Genomic DNA, 27,598 nt, shown 5'->3' on the forward strand with positions numbered 1-27,598 from the left:
CCTCCCCTCCTGCCTGGTCCTTGGGATCAGCCCACTTTGGCGGGTGGGGTCCTGCCTTGACTTCTTCCAGTTTCCCCCAATCAGGTATGAGGTTGGAGGCAGGGCAGGCCCCTCTGGAATTTCAGGACTCTCCCACTCCAGCTGCCCATCTGGAACTCTTTAAAGCTCCCTTAAGCCCTGCTTCTAGACGACTTTGTTTTGGGAGTGGAGTCTCAGGCAGCTTTATGTCACAGTAAACCTCCAATTAATACCTATTATGGCGAGGCAGGGAGGAAACCTCACTTTTAAGTTCTGGGAGAAGTAAGAAAGTTGAGTTAGAGCAGGACAGTGGAGGGAATACAGGCTCTGGGCCAGGGCGCCCGGGGATCCAACCCCGCCTCAAATGTTCCCTGATGATGTCACTTTGGCAGGTCCCATCTGGGCAGAGTGACAGCAGGTGACTGCTACTGCTTCCTGAGCCAGGCACCGCTCAGCGAACTGTCACGGGAGATGCGGGGAAAGTGCCTTCATTCTTAACACGAGGACGGGGAAACCGAGGCTCAGAAACAGAGCGGGACACCAAGCTGAGACTGAGACGGCAAAGCTGAGATGTGAGCCCAGGTCTGTCAAACCCCGGAAGTCAAGGTCAGAAGCCTTGAGCGCAGCTGCAACGGGCAAATCGATGACCCAGTCAAATTCCCCACACACTGCCCGGCCCACGCTCCACTCTTCGGGCCACACATGGCAGGCTCGGGGGTGGACTCTGACCCCGGACACTGACACTCAGGGGCTCTCTCTCAGACACTGGAATCGGTATCCAAACTCCAGTGCTGGACACAGGGAAGGGCACTTCACCTCAGGACTGAAGGGGCATGTGGGCCAGTGGGCCAGCAGAGCAAGCTGGTCTAGAGGGGTTGGCAGGAAAGGGAGCTTGTTCGGAGAGTTTCTGGCCTGGGGGCTTCTGGAGGATCATTCTGTTGCTGGCTCCGGGACCCTGTGAAGCCAACTACACCCCTCGCTCTGGGTTCCATGGGGGCACACCTGCCTCCTTGCATCAATCCACCCCACTTCTGTATGCCTCAGCTAGCTGGGAGGGTGTCTGTTCTGTGCACGCCATTATTCTCTAGGTGAGCAATCACCCATGTCACCCATCTCTGTCCCTCTGTTCCTTCTTGGATGCATCAGGCAGGGAAGAGGGTTCTGAAAGCAAAATACAGGTAGCACTCCCAACTCCCCCCAGTGCATTAAAAAAAAAAATCAGTCTAACAACTTGCAAAACATTTACCCAGCCCCTATGCTTTAGAGATCTGCCATAATGGGTCTGCATAAATCACCCTTGTGTCTGGGAAAGAGGGTGTGGATCTCCATCAGTTTCACACAGGACTGAGGTTCGGCTCACGGTGTCTGGAGGTGTTGGGCATTATAGCTGTCACCCTCCCTGCCTTTGCCCCAGGGTCAGCCCTACCCGACTCCCCCTCACCATGCCTGCGTCTTCTCCTTCCTTTATTTATTTGTTGGCTGTGTCACACAGTTTGTGGGATCTTAGTATCTTAGCTCCCCAGTCAGGGATTGAACTCACGGCCCCTGCAGTGGAAGCCTGGAGTCTTAATCACTGGACTGCCAGGGAAGCCCCTGCCAAGTCCATTTTAGATAGTATCTTAGCATCGTTAACACAGAGCCTCTTTGGGTACTGACATTCGGTACAGGTTTGCTGTGGACCAGAAGAAAAGATCGGAGAAGGCAATGGCACCCCACTCCAGTACTCTTGCCTGGAAAATCCCACGGACGGAGGAGCCTGGTAGGCTGCAGCCCATGGGGTCGCGAAGAGTCAGACATGACTGAGCTACTTCACTTTCACTTTTCACTTTCACGCACTGGAGAAGGAAATGGCAACCCACTCCAGTGTTCTTGCCTGGAGAATCTCAGGGACGGCGGAGCCTGGTGGGCTGCCGTCTATGCGGTCGCACAGAGTTGGACACGACTGAAGCGACTTAGCAGCAGCAGCAGCAGAAAAATATTGTTTGTATACGATCCTGTTTGGCTTTACTGCACCGCTGAGTTCATTACATTGTAAGCAGTTAGGTAACAGGGGTTAAGTGCTGGCCCGTGTGTAGTCACTCACGGCAGTTTGTAATGTCGACTGTTTGGTGATGCTGGGGAAAGCGGTTAAGAGCACATCAACATTGCTCCTCCCCCTTCAAAATATTGGGACACAGCCTCTGAAAATCTTCCATTTGACATTTTCAGAAACAGATTAGGTCTGTTCGACCGAGGATGCCTGTGGTTAATATCACCTAACCTTCAGAGAGAAGGGGGGCGGCAGAGAGGCAGGCTGGTGTGCGGAGGACAAGGACTCTTCTTTTTTTTTTTTTTTTTTTTAATTTTTTATTTTTTTTAAATTTTAAAATCTTTAATTCTTACATGCGTTCCCAAACGACAAGGACTCTTCTGACGGCCCCACGGTGTCCCCTCTACCTCGGATCACAGCTGTTCTCGCCACGCCTCAGCCCCAGCCCCGTGACTGAGAGGCAGAGCAGGGACTGGACAAGTCCACTGGCCATCACATTCCTCAGCCCTGTTGACTGGCTTAGAGATGAGCCTAGAAAACACTGTTTGCTGGCACTTCTGTGAAGTGACCTTTCACTCTTTCCTGCTGAGCGTGAGCCCAGAGCATTTTGCAACCACATGAGGCCTGAGATAAAGCCAATGCAAGGGAACTGGGAATCCAGAACGAGAGAGAGAAGCTGGACAAGAGGACACAGTGGAAAACCCTGGACCAAGCTGTGCCTGAAGCCTGCCAGTTTCCCCCTCCCAGGGCGTTCTATTCCAACAGTGCCCTAAATCCTCCTGTTTACTTAGGTTAGTTTGAGTTGGGTTTCTGTCATTTGCAACAAAAGCAGCCTAACTGATACAAAGGAAAAGAAGACAGTCATCTCCACGAGCCCTCACACTGGCCTGTCAGGTAGGTGAGCCCCTCACCGCGCGGCATGGAACACTTGTGGGTTCAGGAAGCCAAGCAAGTTACCATCTCCTCCGAAGGCCTGCGTTTCCTAAAGGAATCTGCTACATGATATCAGGCACTGTGACTTCTCATCAAGATATACTTGCTCTGATTTGCTGGCTGTTGGTGATGTCAGGATAACGCTACTGATCCATGGATTACAGCTCTTTTGCCCTAGTGGGGAGGGGCTTACACGCAGCTGTCCAGAGGCTCCCCACGAGACCAGTGGTGCTCGGTGTGGACATCAGTCCATCCCTCTGTTCCTCTGTTCATTCATTCATTCACAGACGCTGACTGGCTACATACAGTGTCCTTGAGTAAAACACGAAGGCGGGAGAGGATGAAGATGCGCTCCCTGCCCACAAGGGTCATGGATTAGGGTGGGACAGCTTCACTAGAATCAGGACAAAGGGATACAGAGCTGGGGGTGGGGGGGGCGGGTTTAGGGGACGCAGCTCTCGCTGGCTGGGAAGTAAAGTCAGACCAGGCTTTCCAGGGGATGAGAGTCCTGAGGGTGGCGAGCCAACAGGCCCTGGAGGGTGCTGGAGGCGTTTTGGGCGAGGACCGGCCTTAGGAAAGGGCAAGTGCGATGCCCTCAATACACAGCAGGCGTTTCAGGGGCTAAACATGGAGCCTGATGGGGAGAGGAGGCCAAGGTGAGGGAAGATTTGGGTCTGTCTTGAGAGCAGAATGGCCCCATAAAATCTGATCACACATAACTCACCAGCAAACACGATTACACAAGTTTAAGATCTGAACGCCAAAGCCAAACACAAACAATTTCCAGATTAGCCTCCATTCTAGAGCAGTCAACAGGAGACTTTCTTCTATTTAAAAGATACTGAATATCAAAGCAAAAGCAATACAGCCCATCACTTATATCCCCAAAGTGATGGACACCTTTTTTTTTTTTTTTTTAATATGGAATGCTCCACAAATTTGTGTTATCCCTACACAGGGGCCAAACTCATCTTCTCTACATCTTTATAGCATATGAGCTGCTGAGGTGAGCAGACGGACATCGTTTCTAGGTCTGGGAAATGAATACTGTGCATCCGCTGTGGGTGAGGATCCAGGCTCTGAAGTCCAAGCGGAAAGGAGGTCCATATACACCCTTGCCTACCTGCAGCTCCCTGGAGACCCCACGTCCTTACCTGGAGATCGAAGAATCTGCTGTAGCGCCGGTAAATGGCCTCTGTGGAGCCACTGGACCACGTGACCCGGATGATGTAGACCTGCAGGCAGGAGCAGAGATGGCCGTTAACACAGAGGCAGCCTCTCCACCGCCAGGGCTCTAGCGCAAAGCACAGGGGTCAGAGGCAGGAAGGCCTGGGTTTGACTCTCAGCTCTGCCCCTGACCAGCTCTATGACTTGGGATAGGCTACTCGCCCTCTCTGAGACCCAGCTTCCTCCTCAGTAAAATGGGTATGATACCCTCGCCTGTGAGAGTTGTGCAAAGCATCACAGGAAATCGAGGCTAGGAAAGCATAAGCACCCTGCTTATTTCAGGAGACGCTGTTATTTTCAGGACTTTTTACTCTCCACTCAATTCAGAGAGCCATCGGGCTGGCTATTTTGTCAGCATCACTCTTAAAGCTTGCATTTGTCCGAAGTCATAGCGACCCGTGGCTCTCAGCTCTCTCGAGTTTCCCATAAGCTTAGCCATTGTGTCATTTCCTCCAGCTAGGACCTGGGCTGAGTCACCGTTTCCCTCTATGTGCAGTTTCTCCATCTGTAAAGTGTGCTGATAACATCTGCTTTTGCTGCCTACCAGGATAGCGTGAGGCTCCAATAAAGCAGAAGATGGGAAACCACTCTACAAACCACAGGGCCATGCTTCTAATCTGTCACTAACTGAGGCACGACATCAACAGGCAAAACAAGTGACGACAGGTCAGAGGCCTCTAGCTGGGGATGCTGGTGGCCCTGGACCCCACCTGGGTACTCAAGGGATAAGGGATAAGCACATCCATTTCTGCTTTGCACAAATGATCTGTGTTACAGGGTGATTTTGACATGTAAAACACACATGTGTGAAAGCCATCTAGAAACAGAAATAAACCCGAGGGGCTGGGTGTTAATAGAGGCACAGGATTACACAGGCAAGGCTTCTGACTCCATGAGTAGAGAGTGAGCTGGGAGACAGCACATGCATCAGCTCAGTTCAGTTCAGTTCAGTCGCTCAGTCGTGTCCGACTCTGTGACCCCATGAATCGCAGCACGCCAGGCCTCCCTGTCCATCGCCATCTCCCGGAGTTCACTCAGACTCACGTCCATCGAGTCCGTGATGCCATCCAGCCATCTCATCCTCGGTCGTCCCCTTCTCCTCCTGCCCCCAATCCCTCCCAGCATCAGAGTCTTTTCCAATGAGTCAACTCTTTGCATGAGGTGGCCAAAGTACTGGAGCTTCAGCTTCAGCATCATTCCTTCCAAAGAAATCCCAGGGCTGATCTCCTTCAGAATGGACTGGTTGGATCTCCTTGCAGTCCAAGGGACTCTCAAGAGTCTTCTCCAACACCACAGTTCAGAAGCATCAATTCTTTGGCGCTCAGCCTTCTTCACAGTCCACCTCTCACATCCATACATGACCACAGGAAAAACCATAGCCTTGACTAGAATGACCTTAGTCGGCAAAGTAATGTCTCTGCTTTTGAATATACTGTCTAGGTTGGTCATCACTTTTCTTCCAAGGAGTAAGCGTCTTTTAATTTCATGGCTGCAGTCACCATCTGCAGTGATTTTATAAATGAGGATAAATAACATGTGGACAGTGGAAATCACTGCAGAGCTGACTGCAGCCATGAAACTAAAAGACACTCGCTCCTTGGAAGAAAAGCTATGACAATCCTGCTGCTGCTGCTGCTAAGTTGCTTCAGTCGCGTCCAACTCTGTGCGACCCCACAGACGGCAGCCGACTAGGCTCCTCTGTCCCTGGGATTCTCCAGGCAAGAACACTGGAGTGGGTTGCCATTTCCTTCTCCAATGCGTGAAGTAAAAAGTGAAAGTGAAGTCGCTCAGTCGTGCCCGACCCTTAGCGACCCCATGGACTGCAGCCTACCAGGCTCCTCCATCCACGGGATAACAATCCTAGACAGCATATTAAAAAGCAGAGACATCGCTTTGCTGACAACAGTCCATCTAGTCGAAGCTGTGGTTTCTCCAGTAGCCTTGTACCAGTGTGAGAGTTGGACCATAGCGTCTGAGTGCTGAAGAACTGGCGCTTTTGAACTGTGATGCTGAAGCTGAAGCTCCAATACTTTGGCCACCTGATGTGCAGTGCTGACTCGCTGGAAAAGACCCTGATGTTGGGAAAGACTGAAGGCAAGAGGAGAAGGAGGCGACAGAGGATGAGATGGTTGGATGGCATCACCGATTCAATGGGCAGGATTTTGAGCAAATGCCATGGGATAGTGAAGGACAGAGAAGCCTGGTGTGCTGCAGTCCATGAGCCTACAAACATTCAGACACAACTGAGTGACTGAACAACTATGGCAGACATCATTATTTCTCGCATTTATTTTTTTTAATCGGAGCATAACTGCTTCACAATGTTGCGTTGGTTTCTGCCATACAACGTGAATCAGCTGTAAGTATACCTACATTCCCGCCCTCTTGAGCCTCCCTCCCACTCCCAAGTCTATGTCAGTGCAGAGTGCTGAGCTGAGCTCCCCGTGTTATGCAGCAGCTTCCCACTAGCTATGTTTACACATGGTAGGGTATACAAGTCAATGCCACTCTCTCGATTCATCCCACCCTCTCCTCCCCCTGCTGTATCATTATTTTACTGTGTTGATAAACCTTTCTTTCAACCAGAGTGCCTGGACTTCTCTCCTGGGAACCTCCTTTCCCACCTCAACATAGTCCTTTAGACACCATGCTGGGTACCACTGTCCACGGCGGCTGCTTAAGGAGTGGTCACATGACCCATGCCAGGCCAAGCACAGGCACTAAGAACGAGCCCTGGGACTTCTGCTCCAGCCCTGAGGAAAACAAGTTCTCTCTTCCCTGAGGTTGCTGTGCTGTTAGTTCACGACCCGGGGTTGCTGGGGGACCATCTCATCATCACTTAGGAGGAATGTGCCTGAGAATGATGCTAGTATCAGATTTCGGATGACACAGTCTGACCCTTAGATCCAGCTCTGCATGTAGCTCAGTCTACTCCTGGTCTCTCCGGTTTCCTGAGCCAGTAAATCTTGGGCCACGCCCACACTCCGGGATTATTTTTGAAGCCAGTTTGAGCTGGGTTTTTGACACATGCAATTTAGCCCTGCCTGGCACAGGAAGCGGGGCAGGAGGGCTCGCTGAAGCTTGAAGTCACTGTGGTGTGCCTTGAAGGGCACGCCGATCCAGAGTGCAGGAGAGGAAGGAAGAGGCCGTGGGTGGTGGGCTACGATGGTGGGGCAAAGACCAACTCAGGGAGCACGGGGGCCACGCCTGGCAGTGGTTTCCAAGGTGGTTTTAAACGAAGTCTCTTCCCAAAAGAGTTCTTGCTAGGATACCTTCATTCAAAACAGGAAAAGGAGGAGCAGCTTTGGGCAGAGGGAGCCAGAGCCCACTGTAAACACCAGGGACTTATGGGAGAAGTTTCTCCTGGTGAGAAGAGATGAAAAATTGAAAGACAAATCAGGACAAGGTGGGAGGTGCCCTTGAATGCCCAACTCAGAGGTTCACCGGGGACGGCCTCTCCAAATTCAACATCTATTTCATTTCAGTGAAGCAAGGCAGGTAGGAAGGAACTGTTCCTAACTGGTTGGAACAGTTTCCCAACCCCCAGGGCCTCAGTTTCCTTATCTGTAAAATGGAGTCATCAAGCCCGTCTCACATAGACTTATGATGATTATCAGAGATAAAGCTCTGAGCTTCTTGCCTGGCAGAGAGGAAAGGTTCGAGAAATCTTAGCATCCTGCACTCTGATTCCCCAATGCGTGCCCAGCCTCTGTTTTAGAAAGAAGTGATTTCATGATTTCACCACGGATTCATGTATCTTGGCCCTTTTCTCTCCCTTTTCTCTCCCTCTAGTCCTGGGTTGTTTATGGAGTCATGGCATTCTTTGGGAGACAGAGTCACCCTGGAAAAGTGATTTTACAACAGAAAGAGTTGTCATCAAAGCCACCCCAATAGTCATTAGTGTCATGAAAAAGAAAACACCAATTCCAGTTCACTAGAATGAAGTAGACAGTCGGACAGTCCGGACCCTACTCTTGGAGAGTGGGAAGATGGGCAATAAACCAGCTGATGAAGAACTATGTGCGTAATTTAAGTTACAGTCAGTGCTAGGAAGGACCCCAAAGCCTGCTGTGAGGCACGAGTGGTGGGGGTGGGCGTTCCTGGAAAGGAAAGTCCCTCGGGAAGCAGACTCTGAACTGACACCTGGAAGATGAGGAACTGGTCTGGAGAAGAGCTGAGGAATGTGTATTCCACACAGAAAGAGAAGCGCAGACAGCAACGTGCAGGCTGGAAAATGCTTGGCCTCTCGGAGGAACCAGAAGACCATGATGGCAGAACAGAGCTGGCGGGGAAGGGGCTGTTTCCAGGAGGGGCAGCGGCGGCATCACCGCAGGCTTGTAAGCCAGGGCGAGGAACTTTATTCTGTTGAAGGTTTGAGAGGCGCAGGGGTTGGGGGAAAAGCATGAGATATAATTTAATGTATGTTTAAAAATAAATACATATATATAGATAGATAGATAAATATACCCATGTGCATACCTCTGGCTGTTGTGTAGAAAATCGTCTTGAAAAGGGGCAGGGAAACTAAGTAAACGGGCTTCCCCACATCTGAAAGGGACCCCGGAACCCAGTCAACCCAACGGTCCCACCTTCCAGATGGGTAAACTGAGGCCCAGAATACACCTTACCAAAAGCCCCCATCCTGGGGGATGTACAAGCAAAGTTTAGAAGACTATCTGTGAAGGACAATGCCAATGTGGATTAAAAAACAAGAAAAAAGAGATAACTGAAGATGTAAAAGCCAACACAGAGCACACACCCACAAATGGAGAAATACAATTCTGCTTACACCGTTCATTCTTGGCCTCTTGCTTACAGTTTTTAAAGTTCTGTCCCTATGGTTCAAGAACTCTGCAGCAGATCTAGTCGGTTTACTGGAATCAACCTCTGAACACAATTTGATAGCTTCAATTTTTAGGCACAGATCTAACTTTTTAATAAGAATTGTCCCTCTGCAGGGCTTTGGCCTTGCCCAGGGCGTGGGGGCTGGTGAAGGAGCCCGTGTGCTGGGCTCTAATGCCAGCCCTGCTGTTGGCTGAAACTCACAAGGTATCGGTCTCTCTGGCCACAGCATCCTCCTCTCTAACATGGGCACAGGAAACCAACTTATGGTTCCCAGGGGGTAAGCAGAGGAGGGATACACTGGGAGGTTAGGATTGACATACACACACTACTATATATAAACCAGATAACTAATGAGAGCCTACTACAAAGCACAGGGAACTCAATCCTCTGTAATATGGGAACAGAGTCTAAAAAAGAGTGGATATACGGTAAGTACAACTGATCCACTTTGCTGTGTACCTGAAATTAACACAACAGTGTAAATCAAGTATATATAAAAATTAATTAAAAAACAAATAAAATGGAATGGGGATAGTAACTTCCCCCGAGGACTCACTATAATAACTGAGGTACATAGGGCCTTGTCCAGTGCCTGGCGCCCACGAGCTGTGTCTGGTGCTCCGGCTGACCTGGTGCCCCCTTCTCTCCTTTTGGTGACAGCCCCCAATTCCCCTTGAAGAGTCACTCCTCTCCCTTCCCTTGTCTTTGTGACAGACAGTGTCGCGTTCCAAGCCTGGCTACCAGAGTACTATCGGTCCCTGGTTTCAACAATGGCTCAGGGATGGGCCTGTCACCCAAGCCAGGCTCAATTCTGGACTTCTGATGGTACAATCAGGAAAGAGACTGCTTTCCTCAATGCAGCGACTAACTGGGAGACCATCACACCGAGACTTAAGACGGAGAAAGTGCAGAAGCAAGCAGAGCTCAGAGCAAGAGAGACGCGCCAAGTCCTATGATGTTGTCTGAATCCCTGGATCCAGCATCCTGGACATTACCTAGACACAGGCCCAAACTTTTCCTTACTTATTCAAGTCAGTTTGAGTGAGTTTCTGTTACTTTCAACCAAAGCAATCCTAATACATCTAATCTTGGCTTTTAGATTATATCCCAAACACAGTTAATACTCAGTGGCCTGGCATTAAGAAATTAAAAGTAGACTTTTTCATAGCAGCATTACCCACAGCAGCCAAAAGGTGGAAACAATCCAAGTGTCCACTGATGGATGAATGGATAAGCAAATTGTGGTATATTCATACAATGGAATATGACTCAGCCTTAAAAAAGGAAATTCTGCCATATGCTACAATATGGATGAAACTTGAGGACTGGAGGTGCTAAGTGAAATAAGCCGGTCACAAAAAGACACATGCTGTGTGATTCCACTCATAGTAGGTACTTAGAGTATTAAATTCCTAGAGACACAAAGGAGAATGGTGGTTGCCAGGGACTGGGGAAAGGGGAATGGAGAGTTAGTGTTTAACGGGTTACGGAGGTCCAGTTCCGGAGATGAAGAGAGTTGTGGAGATGGAAGGTGGTGATTGTGAGTGCACTCAACACCCCTAAGCTGGACCCTTACAAATGCCTGAAATGGTAATGTTTATGGCATACATATTTTATCACAATTTAAATAAATAAACAAGCAGATTTCCTTCAGAGATTTACACAGTACATGTCATACTCCCTGGAAACGACACTGTAATTTTATAGTGTAGTCCTCAAAACATGTGTTGCATACCTGAAGAACTTTTATACCCAGAATATAGTTTCAAAAACACAAAACCAGCGCAACTGTAAGGAAACAACCAATCTGATTACGTGAGGAAAACAGACCTAAACAGACACTTTACTGAAGAGGATATATGGATGGCTAGTAAGTGCATGAGAAGATGTCCAGCATCATTAGGCATTAGCGAAAGGCAAGTTAGAACCATGATGAGGTATCACCATACACCCACTCGAATGGCTGAGATAGGGGATGCTGACAAGAACGTGGGGCACCGGAACTCTCAGACATTGCTGGTGGGAAAGCAAGCTGGCACAGCTACTCAGGAAAGATCCTTGATGGGTGCTGGACCACTGGGTGAATGGTTATTGGAGAAAGGGAGGGTCACACAGGCTGAAGATACTACCCCAGGAATTCCTCTCCCCAGCAAAGGGGGGAAATATCCCTTTTCAGTGGAGAGATCTGGTGACCACAACTGTAATAGTGATCAAACCTAACGTCACCAATAAGAGGGATAATTAGACACTGAACGGTCCCTGAGGTGATACAATAGAAGTATACAGAACCTTCTGGCAAGTATTGATACCAAAATATTTAACCTGAACCTCAAGCCTCTTGACCCAAGTTTCAAATAGGAAATAGAGGAGGTAGAGAAACAAGCTAAATGACACCAAAAGGAAACAATCAGACAGATCCAGAAGATGGGATGGTTTACAAGCCCACTCACAGGGCAGAGTGCAAATGCCACTTCCTCCAGAAAGCCCTCCCTGACTGCTCCCACCCCATCAATGTTAGGTTGGGTCTCTGTGGCACATGTCTGCTTGGAACCCACTTCCTCATCACAAAGTCAAGCACATTTTACAGCAATTGCTGAGAGCAGGAACCATGACTGTCTTGTACACACACTGAACGCCCTGCACTGAGGTCAATGGAAAATCTATACTTTGTGGGAAAAAAAAATGAGGAAGAGACAGAGAAGCCAGGAGGTCCAGCCCTCTCTGGCCTGTCCCGCTTCAGCACAACCCTTCACCAGGAGCAGCTGGGACGCCCTTGCTCTGGGAATGAGGAAGCAGAGACTACAGTGGTGTCTGAGGGCCACCGAGGGCTTCCTCTCGCTCCCCACAGGAGGCTTTAAACTGGAATTAGCCACCATCAAAATCCCTTACACAATCTCAGCAGCAGAGTCTGCATGACTTACTAAGTCTAGACTCCCCAGGCCTGGGTTTCCCACAGGGATTCAGAGTCACCAGGGCCAGACGTCCTGAGCTTCTACTTCCTCTGAGTCTGCAGGGAGATAAACTGGTGGCGAGGGGCAGGATGAGGTGGGGGCGATGAGTCATAACAGGGTGCTCGGGGTCGAGGTGGGCTTGGTCTCCCCCCAATCCTCGTGAGCTTGCAGGTCAGGCGAACACTTTCCACGCTGCCCTGTTGAGGGCTGGAGGTTCAGAAACGCAGTGACTTGCCTGAGGTCACAAGCTACTCTGTGTAGTGCAAGGACTTTGCCCTCCCGTTACTTCTGACCCCAACAGCCTTGCCACCCCGGGGAACCATGCCCTCACCCAGCAGCTGGGCCACAGCTGGACTGGCGAGGTGCCTGCTTGCTTTCTATCTTAGAGCTCCTCCTTAGAGTCTGCTGGAGGCTTCTGAGCTCAGGACTTAAGAGGGCCTGGACTCACCCTCTGCCTCCATCTCAACTAGCTGCGTGGTCTTGGGATAGGGGCCTGACCTCTCTGTAACTCAGCTTCCTCCTCTATAAAAACAGGGGGATCATAATAGCATCAACCTCAGAGCTGGTGTGATAATTAATGGGAAAACGCACAGAGAATGCCTAGCATGGGCCCTGGCACAGGGTAAATGTTCCATGAACAGAAGCCACCGTCGTCGTCATCCTCACTAAGGCCTAAACACAGGGACATGAAGCTGAGGGGACCTTGCCCCTGCTCTCCGTCTCGACAGGTGAGCCCCCCAGAGTCCCCTCTCCAGTCCCCATCTCCCCAGGCCCTGCCCCTTCCACTATCTTCTCTGGGCCCACGGCCGTGCAGAGGGACTGCCCCTCCAGGGCCTGGGCACGGGTCTCCCAGCTGCTGGATGAGCCAGGGCGCTGCCCCTCCCACCCCAACCCCTGGCCTCCGTCTTGGCAGAGGGGAGCCACGTGTCTGCTGGGCCACCAGAAACATGTGAGCCTGCTTGGTGCTGGGGCTTCAGCGGCCCTGACCCTTCCTCTCTCCGGGCTGAGGACCATCCCAGGGAGGCCCAGGGCAGTCTGACCTGCCAGGAGTCATCATGAAGAGGATGGAAACCCCACCTGCTCATAGATGCCATTAGGTGTCCTGAAGCCTGGGCCACAGGAACCCACCCTGTCCTGGGGCCTCCAGAGACCACTTTTCTTCAACTTAGACTGCTTCTGGGAGACGCCAAGAATCCATCCATGGACCCCCTACATGAGAAGTGCCCGCTCTCCCATCTCACAGGCAGGGATGGTCAGTGTCTCTCAGGAAGCTGAAATCAGACCTGAGGATGCTGGCTCTGAGAGGTCTCTGCTGCAGCCTGAGCCACCTCCAGTTTGCGACAGACGTCTGGTCTGCAGAGCAGGATAAAGGAGGGAGACACAGAGGAGCCTTGCTTGGCTCCCATGCTCTCCAGATCCTGCCTCTGGGGCCGGCCCCCCGCCCAGGGCTGCTGGGACACAGGACAGGGGACTGGCCTTCCAGTTAACCCCCCACTGGGCATGAAGAAGGTGCGTTTGCAGCCAAAAGAATTCTGTGGTTTCGGGGCAAGTTCAGGCGTCATCTTAGCTATAAGAACAGATTTCAATCTCAAAAAAATTATGTATACAATATATATATATGTATGCATGTGCTTGTGTATATTTAATGTAGTTACATTCTGGAGAAAGAAATAGCAACTCACTCCAGTATTCTTGCCTGGAAAACTCCTTGGACAGAGGAGTCTGGTGGGCTATATAGTCCATGGGGTCGCAGAGAGTTGGACACGACTGAGCAAGTGTGTGCACACACACACACAGAGTGACATCCTACAGTCACTGTGAACACTTAGTGAGTACAGAACGGCCGCTCCCAGGGGAAATGAGGGTTGGGGTCTTGCAAGCCTCTGATCACAGCATTTTCACCTACTAATCAATAACACACAGCCTGGTTGTATGTTTCTCTTTAATGACACCTTACCTCGTGTATATTGTTCATTCACTAACCTTGAACTCATCGCCAGTGGCGCTGTAACTAATGCTTGAACGAAGCTTACCTAACACCTATATTTTCTCCAAAAGGCACAACACAGCCATCCTGAGCTTAGGAACCCTAGACTGCCCTTCAGCGCTACATGTGAGGTCATTTTAAACAGTGAAATGGCTGATGAAGAGCATAAGAATGTAAAGAGCATGTATCTCTGAACAGACCAGGACAAAGACGCTTATTCAGACTATTAAGAGCTGGAACAAGAAAGCAGAGGTCGCTGTGTTCAACCCCAGCTGGGAACACGCCCATCAGGCCGCACACAGTTTCTGCTGCCATGCACATGCCCATGTCTGCAAGTGACTGGGAAAGCACTGCAAGTATTGGTTGGATTAGAAATAAAGTTCAGCAAACAGGCAAATCCCCAAATACGAAATCCGCAAATAACACGGGTGGACTATATTATATATAAATGTGCATATGTACATAAACCGCTGATATATATAAATGAATAGACATGTAAATGTACACATGTGGTTTGCTCTGGGTTGGCAGGGATATTAGACTTTAAAAATTCTCTTCTTGAGACTTCCCTGGTGGTCCAGGGTCCACCTGCCAATACAGGGGACACAGCTTTGACCCCTTGTCTGGGAAGATTCCATATGTCGGGGTCCAACTAAGTCCACGAGCCACAGATACGGAGCCCACGTGCCCAGAGTCCACGTTCGCCCACAAGAGAAGCACCCACAGCCAGAAGCCCACGCACCATGGCAGGGAAGCAGCCCCCGCTTGGTACAGCTGGAGAAAGCCTGCGTGCGGCAATAAAGGCGCAGCACGGCCAAAAATAAACGAATATTAAAAGATTCTCCTCTTGGTGCTTTCTTGTAGTCTTCATATTTTCTGCAGTCTGTTTTCTTTTACAGTCAGGAAAAAAAAAGTCACTTTCCTAGGAGAACAGGAAGCAATATGTCTGACTCCGAGGTGGAACGAGCTGCACCTTCCTGCACTACCCCGGCCCATGCTCTGGTGCGCCAGTCCAGATCACGGAGCACCCCGGGTGCAGATGCAGCTGAGGACAGAGGTGGGAGCGCGGGGCGGGGAGGAGCTGGGAGTGGGCAGAGGGGGGCCTCGGCCCTGACAGCACTCCAAGTTTGGGGAGGTCCTTTGCCCCTTTCAGCCTCTGTGTTCTCTGAGGATAAGGGGATAAGGATGCTCGTCCTTCTTATCTCACGGGCAGAGACTGAATGAGGTACTTTTTTTCAAAGCTCCTGAGATGGAATCTACCTTGGTCAGAATCTCTGCTCATGGCTGGGATTTGAGAGAGAATGTTCCATAAACGCTTCCTATGGCCTCCAGTCACCTCCTTTGGCAGGTCCCACCTAGCCCCATGGGGTTGGGGGCTCCCAATGCCCGGAGGACCCCATTAAACACACAGAAATTTACATTCCATTTCTAAGTGGCAACAGCCAAGAGGTCACCCATGAACAAAGATTTAAACTAGAACAAAGTTTAGAGGCCTATAAAAAATGCCTGGAACCAGGCCTGGGCACAGCTAAGTAGCGGCCCAGAAACGGGCAAGCCCCAGGCAGCTCGGTTTAACTGCCATGCCCTCTCCCTGCAGACCCACTGGCCCAGAGCTCTGCCCACAGCCACAGCCCTGGGAGAGGCCCCAGAACTCCACTGATACAGCCTCCCCAGGGCAGGATGATATGAAACAGCTGTCGCCCCGCCTCGGGAGTGGTGTGATCTCATATGCTTTCATCATGTGAACTCACAAAACAGGAGAAGGTGTTTTTGCCCTGAGAATAAAATCCCTGAGGCACGGGGGAATGGCCCTCAATCACACATTGTTTTTGCAGATCTCTGTGGTGAGGTTTCTAGGGCTGAAATTCCCCGCTGATGTTAATTAGAAGGGGCGTGGCTTCTGCACAAGTCACAGGACAAAGGGATTTCATTTTTATGGGAGGGGTGCGGTGGCCAGAGGTTTACATTTGGGGGAGGGTCTGGGGACGGGTATGGTCCAAGCTCTTTTCAAGTGATTTTCTTTGCTTAGATGACTTAGATGACGTCTCAAGGCACGCAGGAGCTTGGGCACACCAGCCGGTTTCAGGTGATTCTGGGCTCCGCACTCAAACTGCAGGGAATCCCACAGTGAGAAAGTCAGTCTCTGCCGTTCCCTTCCAGCCCTGACTGGCTCAGAAAGTTGGCAGTCGTGGTTTCTTAACACCCCTTCCAGCGCTTGTTGGTCTCATTTCCTGAAGAAGGGACAGAAGACCTCAGGGCAGGCAACACTTGCCAGGAAGAACTTTAACACGCTGATTTTCTTTTTCCTTTCTATTTAGTTTCCTTCTATTTCTAGCGAGGGCTGCTGGTTTTCCACTTACAGTGGACAGCTAAAATTCCCTTTAAAAATAATGTAAGTAAAAAAAAAAAAATGAGTCAGTGTGAAGAACACCACTGAGTTAAGGATTAAGGATATATGGTACAGGGGGTGTGTGGCAGGATTGTGGCGGCAGGACAGTCCCCAATGAGGGCGGTGCTGTTTTAGGTGGAATTCTTTGCCACTCTCATCTGCCTGGAGCTGTTGTTTACAGGCCAATGAGCCCACATTTCTCAAGCTGAAAGCCCTCTCCTGGCTCTGGGGTATGGATCGGGAGCCTGGAATGAGCTGGGAGACGAAAGGAAACATCTAAAGCAAGGGCACCAGTAGGACCGCAGGGTTGGGGCTGTTTTCCTGCAAGGGCCGAGAGAAAGGACACCGGCAAGACACAGCTCTGTGGTCCATTGGCAATGTCCGCCCCGGGCCCCGGGCCCCGGCAGGATGTGTACCCCACAGCCCTGATTAGAGCAGCTCCTCCATTCTACAAATGGGGATTCGGAGAAGTGTCGTAACTTGCTAGGGGTTCTACTCCCAGCTATGGGCTCTTTTAAACTTCCACGGTAGTATGCAAATTTCCTTGCAGTTCCTCGGGGCCTCCTGCACAATGACACCCCAGAGGACTTCACATTTGGAGAGTTCTTAGGTGATCAGCCAGTGGTCAAATTGGCCTGCAAGAAGCCCGAGGCTGCTGGTGAGGTGGGTGGGTTCCCAGACTCTCCACCCTGGTTTCCACTAGGCGCTGCCGCTTTCAGCTCTTCTATATGTGGAAGAGGGTGTAACCAGCCCACACTGCCACAAGGCAACCCTCAGCGGAGCCTTTAGACAGGGCTCAGGCTCCTCCATTGCTCACAGTCCTCCTTCGCCTGCTTCAAGCCGACAGCACAGGGTTCCACGACTTTAAAATATACAAAAATCCTGCTCTGGATCACCCCTCATTTTATAGTTGGGGTTATGAGGTCATAGAGGGGAAGGGACTTGCCAAGGCCACATAGCAAGTGGGGAGGAGAGTTGGAACCCTCTCAGGAGGTGCTGAGGATGCTGAGCTCCAATCTGGAATGCTGTTTCTCAGGTGTGGGGAGCTCTGTTTGGACTGAGGGAGGGAAAAATTCCATCTCTCATGCAGCCTGAAAAATAGTGAAAGTGTCAGTCGCTCAGTCACGTCCAACTCTTCGCAACCCCATGGACTGTAGCCCACCAGGCTCCTCTGTCCAGGGAATTCTCCATACTGAGGGGCTATGACTTCTGTTCACAGACTACACAGTTCGTGCAGCAAGCCCTTAGCCCAGGATAACTAAAGCTGTCGTGCACTGCAGCCAGAGCAACCTTTATTGAACACAGAACATGTGCAGCCCTGAAATCAAGCAGCAGTGTTAGTTTCAAGATCTAGATGGGTTCCTGGGAATATGTCTGAGGGCGCCCAAGAGTCTATAAACCCTCGTTTAAGAAACCGACTTTGAAAGGTAGCTGCGACCTTCTAGGCCACCCTGATAAAGCTCCCACACTGGTGGGGTTTCTGGGTTGGTGGTTCCTGGGAAGAGCTTGGTGATTAAAGACTGGCTGGGCTCCAGGCCCACCTCACTGGCTATCTGCTGCCAGGGCTTAAGGCGGAGGACAAAGTCGCTAAAGGGCGGGGAGGTGTGGGGGCTGGGGTGGGGGGAAGCAGGAGGCAGGGAGGGAGAGGAGGAGAGAAGGGTGGAGGAGAAGGGGAGAGTGGGGAGAGGGCAGGGGCAGTTGGCTAGGCTCCACCAGCTTAACTAATGGGAAACATGACTCTGCTGTTCCCCATGGAGACTCCCTTTGGTTCCCGATCTGTCAGCGCTCCCCAGATGTCTGCCCAGCATCTGGCCTATGTGGGTCAGCATTCCCAACCTCTTTTTGGAATTGCAACACCCTGCTGTGTGTTTGATTTCCCAACACCCCAGAGCAGCATCACCACCGGAAGTGCTCAGAAACGTGTTATTTCTCTTTTTAAAGAAGGTATATTAAGTTTATGTCAGTCGCTCAGTCGTGTCTGACCCTTTGCGACCCCATGGACTGTAACTCACCAGGCTCCCCAGTCCACGGGATTCTCCAGGCAAGAATACAGGAGTGGGTTGCCATTTCCTTCTCCAGACATTAAGTTTAATCCTGGAGAAATGCCACCGAGTGCCATGATGCCTTTGAGACCTAGGACATCAGAGTGAGGCAGGACCAAGCTGAGTGGTGTGTGCCTGTGTTAGCAGCTCAGTCGTGTCTGACTCTTTGCGACCCCATGGACTGTAGCCCACCAGGCTCCTCTGTCCATGGGATTCTTCAGGCAAGAATACTGGAGTGGGGTGCCATTTCCTTCTCCAGGGGATCTTCCCAAGCTGAGTGGGGGCCTAAAATAAAAGCAGCATCCATGCCAGGAAACCTGCTGGCTACATGCTGACCCTGTGCTAGGCACTTTGTTGTTCTTCAGGCGCTAACTTTTGTGACCTCATGGACTGTAGCCCTCCAGGCTCCTTTGCCCATGGGATTTTACCAACATCAGGTCAATCATCATGAAAGGCCTGTCAGAAGGTGGGGCCGCCCTCCGGTGGGGGAGGTGGAAACCCAGGGGTAGGCCATGCTCAAAGCCATGCAGCTGGGAAGCCGGCGCCTCAGTCTCAAGCCCAGCTCCTGCAGCCTCCTAAGTCCCTTCTCCTCCTCCCAGATCCCCAGGGCCAGGCCTGGCTCTCCTGGCCCCGGGCAGTGTTTTCCTGTCCCGAGTCAGCGTCAGGATTGCCAAGCTCAGGCGCCACAGCAAGTGACATACTGAGCATGGCTGGCAGCCAAGGTTTTTTCTTTTCAATCTTTTCAATTAAGTGAACGCTTGGAAAGGGGCCCAAATACAAGTGCTTGTGGTGTCAGCGGCAGATAGAACGCTCTGGTTTAGGACTGACTGTACTCTTTGCCCCTAGGACACACAGTAAATGCTCAGGTGGGCGATGAGGCTGGTCTCAGACTGTGCCCATGGGCAGAGGGCTGCCAAGCTGGGAGGTGGGAGACAGGTCCAGTTTATCTCTAAAGTGCAAGTAGAATGGAATCTCTCTTCTGCTACAAACACTTCAGCTCATTCATTCATTCAGCAAATACAGAGCACCTACTGTGTACCAGTCTCCCTTCCAAAGGCTGGAGATACGGCCACGAACCAGGAAGACAGAAGTCCTGACCCTTCTGGAGCTTTCAGATAGTGAAGACAACAGAGGCACGTCAGGTCTTTAGGGGGCCTCCTCCCACTCCCACCGGACCAGGTGCTGCCCTGCCTGTGACCCCTGCGCCTCCCATTGCCTCTGGAGGGAGCATCTCTCCCTTCACCGGTACAGCAACTCTTCACTTCCCAGGAGTTGGTGTAGAGGTCACCGCCTCCTGGAAGCCTTCCTGGAGACCCTCATTCTCTGGGTTCCCACTAGGGCTGCCCTTGCTCAGCACATGTTCTTCCAGGAAATCTGTTCACACGACTTCAGCCCACTCCCCTGGGGGCCCTCAAGCCAGGCCTGTCAGGCTCACCCTAGTCTGTGCTGCGCCTGCTCTTAGGAACTGCCCAGGGGGAGACCAACAGGCGGATGGATAGGCAGGCAGGCAGAATGAGAGAAAGCCAAGATAAGGCCCCGAGGTCATAAATCAATGTGGCCTCATTCAAGGCTCTGAGTCTGGGGTACCAATGCTCTTGGAATGGCTGAGTGAACAGTTTAACTGCCAAGCATGCTAGAAACAGAATCGGCTTTGTTACAGAGAAGAATGCAGGCGCGGGGCCCAGCCCTGGGAGAGAGGTCCACGCTTCACCCCAAGACCTCTCTGGACAGGCGATGGAGAATAAGAGAACAGCACAGAAGCGGCTCCAGCTGCGGGTGGAGGCAGCATTTCACATCATCCAAGAGTCCGGGCAGCCGAGGGGACTCTTAGGAGGTGATAGGCTCATTCTTCCTGTCTGGGGTGGTGGTTATGAGAACCTGCACAGGCACAGAAGCTAACAGAATGTGACACCAAAAAAGGGAATCCTCCTGCATGCAAGCATATAAATAAAAAATAAAATTAACAACTACTCTTTAATGCCATTACAAAAAAATAGGCACTGGCTTTCCGGCACCCAGGTGTGACTCTGGGCTCTACAGCTTAACGCTGCTGTGGGACTTCACAAGTCACTTCGTGGCTCTGAGTCTCCATTTTCTTGTTTGTAAAGTGGACAGAACAGCCGTACCTACTTTACAGGGCTGGCTAAGGATTCAACAGGCTAATGCAGGGCAGAATCTTGGCACACAGCCTGACTTGCAGGAAGCTTCGTGTGCAATCACTAATAACTCTCTCACAGAGATGGGGCCCTAGAGGCTCAGGCTGAGCCTGTCCCCCGGCCCCCTCCAGGGCTGACTCAAATCTGTCGAGATAAGCTATGTTAAACGGGAAAATCAGGAATGTCTTTTGCTGTGAAATCCAATCAACTGCCCTCCTTGAAGCCCATCCTGCCCTCACTGCTGGGGTCTCACCCAGAGGATGGGCATGACCCACTCGCAGGGCCAGGGGGCCCGGCCCCTCTGTTCCTCTAGGCGGAGACTCGGAGCTGGTAGAAACTCTCGCTGGACCGGGTGTGCAGCATCAGCCGGGCCTCTGGCTGCCAGCTCACGGCCTTGCACACATCTGGCTGGAGCAGCACGGGGAACTTTCCAATGGCGAGCAGAGGTGTTGGCAGCCGGAGCCCACGCTCTGCTGAAACTAACCTGAAGGCTAGCTTTCTAGGAAAGCCTCCAGGGCAAGCACTGAGGGCTCGTGGAGATCGCCCAGGTTGCCAGGCCTCAGAGGAGCCCGGGGCAGTGCAGGAAACGCAGCTGAGAGATTTTAAATCTCTCCCTATGGGGAGAACTGGGGCGCCAGCTGGAGCACCCACTGTGTGCAAGCGCAGAGGCAGCAGGAATAAAGCCGAGCAGTGCAAAAGAATCAAAACGGCCACGCTTATTTGGCGGACTGGGCGCGGGGTGTGGCGACGCTGGCCGACACAAGGCCACACGGCCAGCACGTGACAGACCTAAGACCTAAACCAGGCCTGCGGGGGTCTTCCCTGGTGGCCCAGTGGTTCAGATCCTGCGCTTCTCCTGCAGGGGGCTGGGCGCAGGTCCAGTCCCTGACCGGGGAACTAAGCTCCTGCATGCCATGTGGCGTAGCCATAAAATAAACCAGGACTGCGGAACAGGCGGTCCCCTGGTCTTAGTGAGTGCGTGCTCAGTCGTGTCTGACTCTGTGTCCCCATGGACTGGAGCCCACGAGGTTCCTCTGTCTGTGGGATTCCCCAGGCAAGAATACTGGATGGGTTGCCATTTCCTACTGCAGAAGATCTTCCTGACCGAGGGATCGAGCCCAAGTCTCTCGCATCTCCCGCACCGCCAGGGAGATTCTTCACCACTGCGCTGCCTGGGGTCTCGGTTCACACCTAAAGGGCCCAGCACAGTGCCTGACACACAGTAGGTACTCGGCAGAGAAGAGAGTGGTACAATCCTCTCACAGGCCACAGGCCCTCTAGGGAGCACTTTACAGCCGCTGATGGAGCACGGAGGAGGAAGGCTAATTCTCTTGGTGGAGCTTGGAGAGGCTGTGAATCTGGGGTTCACAGGGGTTCTCCAGCTGAGGACCAGCACTAATGAGCACTTGTGAAATCCTCAGCACTCTGCTCTCAGGAGCCCTGCGGAGTGAGGCTTACCATCCATCCCATTTCACAGCACGGTAAACTGATGGCGGGTCCAAAGCCACACCGCTGCTTGAGGAGGGGGCCAGAATGCAAACCCAGGTTTGTCTGACTCCATAATGCCCCCTACAGTCCCCAACCAAAGCTACAGAGGCTGCAGCAGAAACTGCAGAAGCCAGCTGTCCAAACCAGCACAAGAAACGTGGCATCCCACAGCAGCGTCTCAGGGAGTTTCAGTCTATATCTGCCAGCCCCTGGCTCAGAGGGTCTAAGAGAGTGCTGGGAGCGCTCCTGCCACTCCACAGGGAGACAGGCAGCCCCGTCTCAAGACAGCAGCAAAGCAAACAGCCACAGACTCAGTCAGACAGACCTGGGTTCCAACCCTGGCTATATACTTCCTTGAGCAAGCTACTTAGGAGCCCCAGTTTCCCCATCTGGTGAACGGGGATGCTAATACAGTCAGCCCTTTGCATTTGTGGATTCAACCAAGCTCAGATTAAAAAAGAAAGAGGAAGAAAATCCAGAAAGTTCCAAAAAAAAAATTTGAATTTGCTGTTTGCCGGCAACTACTTACATAGCATTTATACTGTATTTACAACTATCTACATAGCATTTACATTGTATTAGGTATTATAAGTAACCTAGAGATGATTAAAGCATTTGACAGGATACACAAGGGGACTGCAAGGAGAGCCAGCCAGTCCATCCTAAAGGAGATCAGTCCCGGGTGTTCACTGGAAGGACTGATGCTGAGGCTGAAACTCCAGTACTTCAGCCACCTGATGTGAAGAGCTGACTCATCTGAAAAGACCCTGATATTGGGAAAGATTGAAGGCAGGAGGAGAAGGGGACGACAGAGGATGAGATGGTTGGATGGTGTCATTGACTCGATGGACATGAGTTTGGGTGAACTCCGGGAGTTGGTGATGGACAGGGAGGCCTGGTGTGCTGCAGTTCATGGGGTTGCAAAGAGTCAGACACAACTGAGCGACTGAACGGAACTGAACAAGGTTATGTGTAAACACTATGCCACTGTATATAAGGGACTCCAGAATCCACGGATTTTGGTATCCACAAGAGGCCTTGGAACCAGCCCCCCATGGATACCAAGGGATGACTGGAAGAGTATTTACCGTCTCTCAGGGCTGTCGGAGAAGGCAATGGCACCCCACTCCAGTACTCTTGCCTGGAAAATCCCATGGACGGAGGAGCCTGGAAGGCTGCAGTCCATGGGGTCACTGAGGGTCAGACACAACTGAGCAACTTCCCTTTCACTTTTCACTTTCACGCATTGGAGAAGGAAATGGCAACCCACTCCAGTGTTCTTGCCTGGAGAATCCCAGGCACGGGGGAGCCTGGTGGGCTGCCGTCTATGGGGTCGCACAGAGTCGGACATGACTGAAGCGACTCAGCAGCAGCAGCAAGGCTGTTTAATGTGTAAATGTGATAATGTTGATGAGACGCCTGGTAGAGTGGTGGCCCCTAATCCCTGCCATGCAAGCAGAGTGGGTTCCGTAGGCCCAAATCAAACTAGATTATTAGGTTGAACTAAGTGAAATTGCCATTTGTTAAGTCAAAAACTGGCAATTTCATACTGCTGCTGCTGCTGCTGCTGCTGCTAAGTCGCTTTAGTCGTGTCTGACTCTGTGCGACCCCATGGACTGCAGCCTATCAGGCTCCTCCGTCCATGGGATTTTCCAGGCAAGAGTACTGGAGTGGGGTGCCATTGCCTTCTCCTGTAACTGCACAGTGATGCACCAATTCAACTTACTGCTATGGGGGAAAAACACCGTCTAATGAGACATGAAGACAAAGCACAGACCCGACTAAGGGCACACACGCTGTGGACCACAGCACGGCCATGAGCAGAGCAGGTGGGGGGACGGGGAGGGGAGGTGGATGGGAAACTACAGCCTGGGGGCAGCGGGCGGTGGGGGGGCGGGGGGGTCTGGATTGACGACGGCTAAGCAGACAACAGGATGAGACAGGAAATCTAAACCAATGATGAAAGCAGACACACCGCCAGAGCCTCCAACAGCAAGGAAAACGTACAGAGCTGCTCTTTTACAAACTTCATACGGCTCGACCTTGTAGCATCCCAAGGGGTTAAAGTATTCCATCTGTGTCCACTGGACTAGACTGAGAATTAGTTACTTTTCTCTTGAAGGTTTGCTATATCACTTAGTTCAGTTCAGTTCAGCTCAGTCGCTCAGTCATCTCCGACTCTTTGCGACCCCATGAATTGCAGCACGCCAGGCCTCCCTGTCCATCACCAACTCCCGGAGTTCACTCAGACTCACGTCCATCGAGTCCGTGATGCCATCCAGCCATCTCCTCCTCGGTCGTCCCCTTCTCCTCCTGCCCCCAATCCCTCCCAGCATCAGAGTCTTTTCCAATGAATCAGCTCTTCGCATGAGGTGGCCAAAGTACTGGAGTTTCAGTTTTAGCATCATTCCTTCCAAAGAAATCCCAGGGCTGATCTCCTTTAGAATATACTGGTTGGATGTCCTTGCAGTAAGATGAAGAAGATACTGACGTTCTGAGAGGTTAAGTAACAAACCCTAAACCGCACAGGTAGAAAGTAACAAAGCCAGGATTTACACCGAGGCCTGGCTGCCTCCAAAGCCTGTGCCTTATCTACTAGGACACAATGCTCCTGGTGGCAGGAGCAGGTCAACACAAGGCATCTAACTGTCTCAGTTGAAGGATGCCATCAATGGCCATCACCCTAGAATCATGGGACCTTGGGACTAAGAGGGTTCATTGAAAGAACAAGAACTGATTTGTTCTGGGTCAGGTCCTGGACTGTGAGGGACTCAGGGCCTAGTGGAGAGGAGACAAGTTAACAGACAACTAGACCCAATGTATGAGCACTGAGACGGGCTTGGTCCACTAGGAAACATCTAAGCTGATGCCCTGGTTGGGTGACAGGTAGATACAGGCCAACTAAGACAGTCTAGGATACTCCCTAAACATCTGCCCCCTCCATGTAAGTGCAGCTTCATCCTCCTAACCCTCTGGGCTTGAGGGCACAAGGGAGAAAAGAAACAGATGAGAATGCAGAGGGACTGGGCTCTCAAACCCTGGGGACAGCCGTCTATTAGGGGTATCAGAAGAGGATTAGGGATTCTCACACCAGATAAAGGAGGCGAGGCTGCATAAGTGGGTACCAAACTTGGCACATCCAAGGAGCCCCTCTTCCTGCATGCAACTGCATGTGGTTCCCAAAGGGCAGGTTCTGTGGGTTCCTTGGCCACCCCTGTACCTGTGCCCCGCTGGTCTCCTCACCCAGCTGACTATTCCTCCTAGCCTTGCTGTGAACCCCTATGTGGACTTTTCCACCAGCTTCTGGGTCTTCATATACAAGTCTATGAGACAGAAAAACAGGGGAGGCAGGGTCCCTCCTTCTCCCTCCCTTCAGGATGCTTTCCTGACTCTGGTCCTAACCCAGTCCTCTCCCCTCTAGGGAAACCTGGGATAATACATAAAAAATATAACCCAATGCAAAACAGTGGACTTGTGCACAACCACCAATGGCCTCCAGCGTGTTTCCTACGCGGCTGCACTGCATCCCTGTTTCCACTCAGCGGTGGTGGAAAGTAAGATCCAGTGTGTGCAGCAACCTGTTCCATCCAGCTGGGAATGAAGTCTGAGGGCAGAGTCTGAGGTCTTAACAAGTACGCACATTTCCGCCAGCAGAGACGAAGCTTCGGGCGTATTTCTCCCCAGGTCCTTTTTCTATATGTTAGTTTATGAAATTAAGATCACATTGTATATACGACCTTTTTCACTTGTGTTACATGGTGAGTGAGTCCCTATTTCATTAAAAATTCTTTGAGAAAAATTTTTGAAGGATCTTCAGTAGTCCATTTATTTAATCATGCCTCTGATAAGCACTGATGTTATTTTCAATATTTTCAATCACCACACTGCTAAACACCCAAATACATAAATCTTCAGGGAATGTTGCTTTTAAATCTTAGGAGGGGGTGTGTCCATTTAGAGACTATTTCTCAAGGTGTGGTCATTCCAGACCACCCATGTCACATGGTCCAAGGTTGCTTATTAAAAATGCGCATCATTCGTTAAGGGATGATAATGATGATGATAAATATAATGCTAACAGGTAACTATCCAGTGCTTTATGTCCTAGGCACTGCTCCAAACCCTTTACGGAAATAACCCACAGTAGGTACTATTCTTACCCTCATTTTACAGATGAAAACCCCAAGGCACAAAGAAGTCAAGTCACTTACGAAGGTCATACACTCAGCCAGTCACGAGCAGGGCCAGGTCAAACTGACGCCTGACTTCCAAGCCCAAACTCTGAAACTTCTACCCAGAAGTCTTTCGCCTTTTTGTATATTTGTGCCATGGAGCTCCTTGGCAATCTGATGGTATCTATGGTCCCCTTCTCAAAATGACTTAAAAAAGAATAAAGCATGTAACATTCCAAATGAAATGAATACTGAATAAAAATGTTTCAAAAGATAATGCATAGACACACACTTTATTAAAGCAATAAGTAACAAAATCCAGCAGCAGGTCAAAGAGCATCATGCTTCTGAAGCAGGGTAAGTGTGAACGATCTACCTGGGTCCATGCAACAGTTGTGAAGTGATGTGGGAATACCTGTGAATTTCCACCTGCGACAAAGTCACAGGCCTTAGTAAATATCCAAGGGTCGCTGTCTTCATAAAGGAAAGCCATGCTAAATTGCAATTGGAGGTTATTGATGATAAAGATGTACTCCTCCCCCTTGAAGTTCAAGGACCCTCCAAATTCTACCCGTATTAAGAACTCTGCTAGCTGGCTCTCCTTGTCCAGGAACACCCATCTCCTGTGGACCCCAGCTCAGAATGCCGCCTCTCTGTCCTAGCAGCGCATGGGCAAGCCAGGCCTTGGCCCCTTGTCCTGTCCCCACGGCCCTATAGCAGGCCCCACCACAGCCCTTACGCCACAGTGACACGGTCTAAACAGATGGTGACCTCTGTGAGGACAAAGGCTGCCTGGTCATCTCAGCCTCTCTTTGGCCTGGGGCCAGGCCTGGCCCAGGGCAGACAATAAACCACATCTGTGCAACGGACTGGCAGCCAAGGATGGCCCAACGCCACCGGCTGCTGATTCACACCTTGGCTGGGAAGGAGGAAACGGTGACGCCACTGTGTGGGTTTCTGGCTTTCTTTGTCAGTGAAGCAGGCAAGGGGGTCCTGCAATTCTGCCTAATTAAGCAGAACAGAAAATCCTATCCTTATGTACTTTAAAGGCAAGTCTGAAGGGTGGAGGTGGTGGCGAGTTGAGTGTACCATTCTTTACATTCAATGACAGCGGAGACGAGTGTGATCCTGGGCGAAGTACTTCATCTAAGCCTCAGTTTCCACATTTATGAAATGGGCTAGTAACAGTGCCTGTGTAGCAGACATCTACTGTTTCCACCTATTCGGGAGCCACACTCCACTTCTTCCAGCAACACAGCACCCTAAGCCCCCTACGATGACTACTGGCAATTCCAGTGGGCTGGTCTATCACAGCTCCTCGCCCTTGCCTAACGAAAGGAGAGTCAGGAGACCCGGCTGGG

At 51.1% G+C, this 27,598-nt stretch overlaps 1 protein-coding gene across 1 annotated transcript in view; it reads right to left on the reverse strand.

Annotated features, from left to right (window-relative positions):
• SH3PXD2B (SH3 and PX domains 2B) overlaps nt 1-27,598 on the reverse strand; it is a 122,441-nt gene that overhangs the window by 83,599 nt on the left and 11,244 nt on the right. The window contains exon 2 of the mRNA XM_018065558.1: nt 4,135-4,215. Coding sequence (XP_017921047.1) covers nt 4,135-4,215 — 81 coding nt within the window. The remainder of the gene's footprint in view (nt 1-4,134; nt 4,216-27,598) is intronic.

Source organism: Capra hircus, chromosome 20 (assembly GCF_001704415.2).
Source record: "Capra hircus breed San Clemente chromosome 20, ASM170441v1, whole genome shotgun sequence".
Lineage (NCBI taxonomy): Eukaryota > Metazoa > Chordata > Mammalia > Artiodactyla > Bovidae > Capra > Capra hircus.